Source organism: Lasiodiplodia theobromae, assembly GCF_012971845.1.
Source record: "Lasiodiplodia theobromae strain AM2As chromosome Unknown scaffold_26, whole genome shotgun sequence".
NCBI lineage: Eukaryota > Fungi > Ascomycota > Dothideomycetes > Botryosphaeriales > Botryosphaeriaceae > Lasiodiplodia > Lasiodiplodia theobromae.
Genome location: NW_023336467.1, coordinates 520,210 through 526,809, shown reverse-complemented (window position 1 = coordinate 526,809; position 6,600 = coordinate 520,210). Strand labels below are relative to the sequence as shown.

Genomic DNA, 6,600 nt, shown 5'->3' with positions numbered 1-6,600 from the left:
ACGGCATCCGTGCGTCACGAAGGCGGTAAAGGGAGGCTGGGAGAAGCATACGGTCTTTACCCGAGACGCAAGACACACGCGACAGCAAGAGAATGTGAGACAATGCGGAGGAGAGAATGTGCCACGTGTGCGGTGTACGTTCTTAGCGTCTTTCTAGAAGGCCTCGTCACCCACATTCCCCACCCGCCGCCCGGTTCAACACCGAGACGAGATTCGCCACGCCCCCTCTTTTCCTTCGAGAGAGTTTCGAGAAAGACGCTAGAAAACTAATCAAAGAAGCGGTGATGATGGGGAAGCTGGCCTAAGGGTCAACGGGCATGAGAATACTGAGGCGGAAGAGCGCACAGACAGGAACGAGATTCAGAGAGCTGGGGAGATCCTTGATCGACCGGGGAGCCCTATGCGCGTAATGGGCATGGCGCGCTCGACGAATCAGTGATGGACCCTTTGTCAGGCATCCTGTGATCTCCCACTTCATCAAAAGTTTGAGCCGCATCTTCTTGGGGTGTCTGAGCGTTCAGCCGCAAGGCGCTTTGAGGTGGGGAGCCGTGGCTTGAGCTCTCACGATGGCTCAAGAGTCGGTTGCAAGTAGCGCGCGTGCTAATGCATCGTGACCACTGCGCCGTTTTCTGATGGACCCTGACCCGCTGAAGCTGCCCCTCGCTCGTCACGCTACTCGCTTCGGCGCGTCGCCGTTCGCGGAGCATTTTTTCGACATTAATTTCACGGGTAGCGGCCGGTGGAGGCGAAGGAGCGGTCAATTGACGCCATTGACACCGGCGCTGCTTGACCGCCAGCACTTCTCCACAGCTGCAACGCAACTCTTCATTACCGACTTCGCAACTGCCACTCGCCGCCTCGAGGCCACTGCCGCTTCAGCATCTTGCCTGTGATGCTGATCGCACCTCCTGTCCGTTGATCACTTGTTTGAGCCGTGTCGCCGTGACATCATCCTCAATCTTCGCCCTCGTCGTCGCCGCCTAAGTTGCCAGCCGCCTGCGTGGATACCCAACTCTTCATCATCTGCTGGGTATTTGCCGTGCCTTGGGCTGATGTTGCGCTGGCTGTTGAGCCACCACCGCTGCGCGCGACGTGGCCCTTGCGCTTGACCACGAGACATAATATGCGTCCGTAAATGCTGAAGCCATCATATGATGTGTTGAGCGAGAGTTTCTTCTTGTCATCCGTGCCCTCCGCGTCTTCCTCTTGAGATTTGTCTTTTGCTTGTCCACGTTTTCTCGTACGACTATTGACCAGCGCATTATCGAAAGCATCTTCAGATGCGCTAGACGACTCGTTGACAAAGAGGTCTTCGCTGCCACTCTCACGACGCCGGCGCTTTCCGGCTCGGGAAGTTTCGGAGTGTGCCTCAGGTATGTCAGAGAGTGCGACTGGCGCTTCTTCATCATCTTCCTCGCGGAGTGTCACGGGAGCATCACGGTCACCGGCGTCGACGTCGACAGGCTTGTCGCTAGTGCCACCGGTGGTCAGCCAGCCAGTCAACTTGCCCGAGTTGCTCTTCATGCGTGGCTTGTCTTGAAACGTCTTCTGCTTGGTGAGCAGCGCGTGGGGCGTGGAATTATCCGTCAGGAAAATGGAAACTTCAAAGTCATCTGCGCCGCCCTGGTGTCAGCGCCTGTTGCAGTGCCAGTACCAAAGAGATCATCTGTGGACAATATGCCGCTCGATCCGAGCCCTCACAGCACTTTATCGACGTGACGTGAAGCTTCGTACCTCCAGCGACCACATCCTTCACGCCCTTCTTGCCTTTGCCCCTCCGCTCGGAACGCTCTTTCTCCTCCCATAGTTTTGGCAGCACGAGCGGCCTGACAGCTTCGATGATACGGGGCAGCGCAGGATCGTTGCGACGTAGCAGCCAAGTCTCGGCATGCGCCGGGTTGTCGAGATAGATGCGGACTTCGAGCGCGGAGTGCTTGGTGATGCGCAGGTAGCGGCGGAGCGGCGCCATGGCGCAGGCGCTGAAACCTGGCTCAGGGGCCGATTCTCTACGGCCGCTGAGGGAATTGAAAGCACCCCGATGATGGATGAGGAGACAGCGGCGAGAGCTGGCGGTGTCGAAGGCGGTAGGTTGGGGAAGAGTTAAGGTTTGTTAGCGGAGGTTGCGGAGCGATGACGATGCTCGGGGTGATCGACGGCCTGAGCTTCGCAAAGAAATGGTTACGCGACGCGCCGACATGGACAATCAACCACCGCACCACCCGCAGACAATGGTTCTGGAGCTCCACGTCTGGGGCCCGGCCTTCGGGCTCCCGTCAATTGACGCAGAGTGCATCGCGGCACTTGCCTATGCAAAGCTGACCCTGCGCGAGGGCAGCTGGGTCGTCGTCGCATCACACGACGTCTCCAAGAGTCCGAACAGTGCGTGCGTCTCAGGAGTTGCTCGTGACCGGACCTGAACGGCTGACGCTCGCGTGATAGCCGACTTCCCTGCCCTGCGCAATGGTCCGACTTGGGTCGCTGGCTTCAAGCCCATCGTGCACTATCTGCAAAGGCACAGTGCCTCCGAACATGACCCTGACGGCCACCTGACGGAGCGTGAGCGCGCAGACACCACGGCGTACGCTCCCTGTTATTCCCTCACGCCTCCCTGCACTGACGGTGCACAGTTTCACATCATTCCTCCGCACAAATGCGCTCCCCCTCCTCGACCTCAATTTGTACACCTCCGCCGCAAACTACTACCAAGCCACCGCCCCCGCCTATACCGCATTGCTACCTTGGCACCTGAACTACACCATACCGCCTGCGCGGCGTGACGCAGCTCGTGCGCGGACACAAAGCCTAGGCTTGAGCTCGCTGGACATCGACACGGTCGACGACAGCCCGACCGAAGATAGTTTCTCTGCGAATAAGAAAAATGCAGGCATCAACGACGACCGGGGGCCGGCGCCGTACAGAAAGAGCCTGCTCCCGTTCGGCCGGCGGGGCGGTCTGAAGATGCTGCTCAGCCAGCCCGAGTACGCGGCGCGCTTCAAGCTGGACGCGCTGGCCAGCGACTGCCTGGAGCCGCTCGAGAAGCTGCTGGGCGACGACGAGGAAGAGAAGCCGCTGCTGCTGCACACGACGTACCCGACCACGCTCGACTGCCTCGCCTTCGGCTACCTCGCCCTCATGCTCTACCCGGCCATGCCCTCGTCCTGGCTCGCTGATACCCTGCGCACGCGCTTCCCCCGCCTCGCCGCCTACACGGCCCGCATGCGCGGCCTGACCGTCGGCATCAACGACACGGCTCCCGCTGACCTCATGGCCCTCAATGACCTGCGCGGCAGCAACTCGGAGCTCATCGCCATGGGCCGCAAGGAGCTGGGCATGGCGCTACCGTGGGCGCTGGCCCCGCAGCCCTCGCTCGCCGCTTCGGTTGCCGGTGTCGCCTGGTCTGTAGCGACGAAGCTGCCGCTCGTCAAGCGCGTGCTGCTGCCTGACCCTGTCATTCCTCCTGCCGGCAAGCAGCGTTACGTGCCTGACGAGTCGCTGCTGAACTCGCTGACGGCGCTGGCCGGCGCGGCGGCGGCGGCAATGTTGGGTGCGGCGTACTACGTCCAGCAGAACCCGAATCCGGGAGATGTCATCTTCAGGAATGAGGACGCGGCGTCGCCGTGGAGTGGCGGGTTTGGGGATTTTGGGTCCGGATCGGCCCTCGCGGCGCTGGGGCATCAGATGGATTTGGAGGCGCAGTGGCAGAGGGAGATGGAGCTTGAGAGGGAGAGGTTGAGCAGGACCTCCAATGTGGAGGTTGATGTCGGTGTAAGTGCGCAGGAGGGCAAGGGAGGTGTCGGCATTAAGGGCGAGACACATGTGCCTTGAGGGTTTAATGCTGTAGAGCTAGGGTAACCCCCTATGAGTAGTAGCATTGGATTCGAGAAATGCTAGTTTGTATAATAGATTATAGGCTGGAATCAGTCTTCCCAAGGCTGCCATGGATTGCTCGGATATGCACTCAGTCGCGCAGGGTATATTGAGCATGTCCATTATCCCTGCGCGGTTTTGGATGCAGCCAATCATCTAGAGGTTGATCTTGTTGGTCGTGTGGGCCAGAATCTGGATTCGGCCAATCAACTGCGATTTGAACAACTCAGCCTTGCGCGGCGGCACCTGTAAAGCCTTAATACCTGCTTACCCTCGAAGCTGGACCAACAATCTCTTCCCTACTTTCGCTGCACAGCTAAGCATCCATTGCTACCGACAACTTCCTCTCCATAAGCACGATGGACTCGGAATGGGAAAGGCACAAGGAGACAATCCGACATCTCTACCTCCACCAAGACAAGACATTGAAACAAGTGATGAAAGTGATGAAAGATGTGCACAATTTCCAAGCAACGTACGGTAGTCTCTGTTTTTGATTTGTGCCATATGCTTATCTAAATAATTAGTGCCGGCCAGTTTGAGCGACAAATCCAGAAGTGGTGTTTTCGAAAGAATCTCACACAAGAGGAATGGCAGTTTGCTGTGCGACGAATCAAGAAGAGGAAAAGAGAAGGAAAGGACACCGATATCACCATCGATGGGATTCCCGTTACGTCGAAAAAGTTGAATAAGGCCATCACACGATGTGGCGAAGGTTCGACCCTGGACATACTGGCACATCAACAGAGAGAGAGTACGTTGATTACTCGTAGTGATATTCACGTGTTACTGATAGGCTTTGGCAGGGGAAAATCAGAGAAGCCCAACGCCATACGGTCTGACCTTCTCCACTCCAGGGCCATCGGGCCCGGTCTTGGCACCACCAGATTCAGCAGGGTTGTTTGTGCTTGCGTTAGACAGACTGCCTCTACTCCAATTTCAACGCCTAGTATCACAAAACTGTAAGTTCTTCTTAAATACTGAGATAGATTGGTCGGCTGATGAGGCTAATAGCAACTGCATTCAACGAGCTTCTATCCAACGTAGTTGGCAATCGACCTGGGGCTGACTCTATCGTGAGGTTGGGTACTGGGCCATGGCAACAGACACAGTACAGCACGCTTATCATGGAGGCCATTCGCGAGTCAGTGCCAATTGTTGCCGCTTCTACCACTCCACAGGATAGTTTCCTGGGCGAATTCTTTACCGCTGTGATAAACGCCTCCAATCACACGGGAAGCAACCGCGCCTTCGAGGACTTTTTGATGAACGCACTCGGATCTATGACCAAAACTCGAAAGAGACAAAAGCAAACCTTAAAATTGCTTTCAGAGCAGAACCCTACCTTCGAAGCCCTTGTAGAGGTGGGATTTCGAAGAGCACTCGAATGTGAACATGTGGACCTCGTCCAATTCTTGGTGGAAAATTCCATTGTCGATCCCAACAAGCCGATCCGAATAAAATTTTCAGGGGAGTTTGATATTTCCCAGGCGTACTTTCCCGTGGAATATGCCATTTCTCGACGGAACTTCATTTTAGCTGAAGTGCTCATCAAATTCGGTGCTCGCCCGGATGAGCCAGCTTCGATCTTGGACCGCCTTGCTAGTACGGCACCGGAAGCGCTACGACATGCACTGAGCAGAGGCCTAGTGGATTTCTCCAGTACCATTGGAGCCCTGTGTAGACACGGTCATAGACATGTTGCGCAGCGTGCTTTGGAGTTGAACATTGACAGAATCACACGCAGAGCGGATCATACGGAAGCATTCGAAGCATCGGAGAGCTTTGAGTTTACATTATCCTTGTTATGGGGCGCCATTTCTGTCGGCGATATTCGAATTGCCAAATTGATCATAAAATTGTGTCGAGACCTGGATCTCGACCTGAAGGAACAACCAGGAAACGAGTTGGTGTCCCTTGCGGTGGGAGCACAATCACTGGAAATGCTTCGTCTACTCCTCAAAAATGGGGCAGCAGTCAATACTTCAGAGCCTCAACAAATTTCGCCACTGACCTTGGCAATTCTGAATAGCAATGTCGCCGTCGCAAGGCTCTTGATTGAATGGGGAGCTTACGTCAACCGCCCTTCCGGGCCAGGGCTGAGGGCACCTTCTCCCCTACAAGTTGCAGCATACACCGGATCTTGCGAAATGGCTTCCTTGCTTATTTCTCGAGGCGCAGACGTAAATGCGCCTCCACCAACCCTCATCTCTTGCCACTCGTTGAGAAACAACAACAGCCGCAAAGAACGGTGGATCAACAACGTCCTCAAAGAAATGAGTGGCAAGACGGCGATACTGATTGCGGCGACTTGTGGCGGAGCAACCAGTCTCGAGATGGTTCAATTGCTCGGAGAACACGGCGCTGATGTCAACAGTTGCTTATTACAAATGATCGACGCTTCAAAATCGCAGACTTCGATGAATCCCCGGATCAGCACTGACGCCATTTTTCAGTCGCTTCTGAGCTTTTATCCGTCATTTCCGGCTAGCAAAGCGCTGTATTTTGCCATAGATCAAGGTTTCGTGCAGTCTGTCAGATTTATTTTCGAGAGAAAAGCGGGTTGCAGCTCTCGGCGTTCTTCCTCTCGGCTATCAATACGTTCCGCCATCAAATCTAGCTGGCTGTGTGAGCGTCCGAACCTGCAATTTGCAGTGATCTCTTACTTGATCAAACAAGGAGCCAGCATTGGACACACTAAACATGGTCCGCTGAAGTTCAGCGGATATCTTT

General features: G+C 55.6%; 2 protein-coding genes across 2 annotated transcripts; one reads left to right on the top strand and one right to left on the bottom strand.

The window, feature by feature from the left end:
• Positions 1 to 954: 954 nt before the first annotated feature.
• LTHEOB_8378 (uncharacterized protein) lies at positions 955 to 1,969 on the bottom strand (the record flags this gene model as incomplete). Its single annotated transcript, XM_035517848.1, has 2 exons — positions 955 to 1,613; positions 1,735 to 1,969. 2 exons carry the CDS (start codon positions 1,967 to 1,969, stop codon positions 955 to 957), a joined length of 894 nt encoding a protein of 297 aa, XP_035370498.1.
• Positions 1,970 to 2,228: 259 nt separating this feature from the next.
• Positions 2,229 to 3,825, top strand: LTHEOB_8377 (Mitochondrial import receptor; the record flags this gene model as incomplete). The annotated part of the gene is made up of 3 exons (XM_035517847.1): positions 2,229 to 2,379; positions 2,440 to 2,578; positions 2,628 to 3,825. The coding sequence occupies 3 exons, from the start codon at positions 2,229 to 2,231 to the stop codon at positions 3,823 to 3,825; spliced, it is 1,488 nt and encodes a 495-aa protein (XP_035370497.1).
• Positions 3,826 to 6,600: the final 2,775 nt, after the last annotated feature.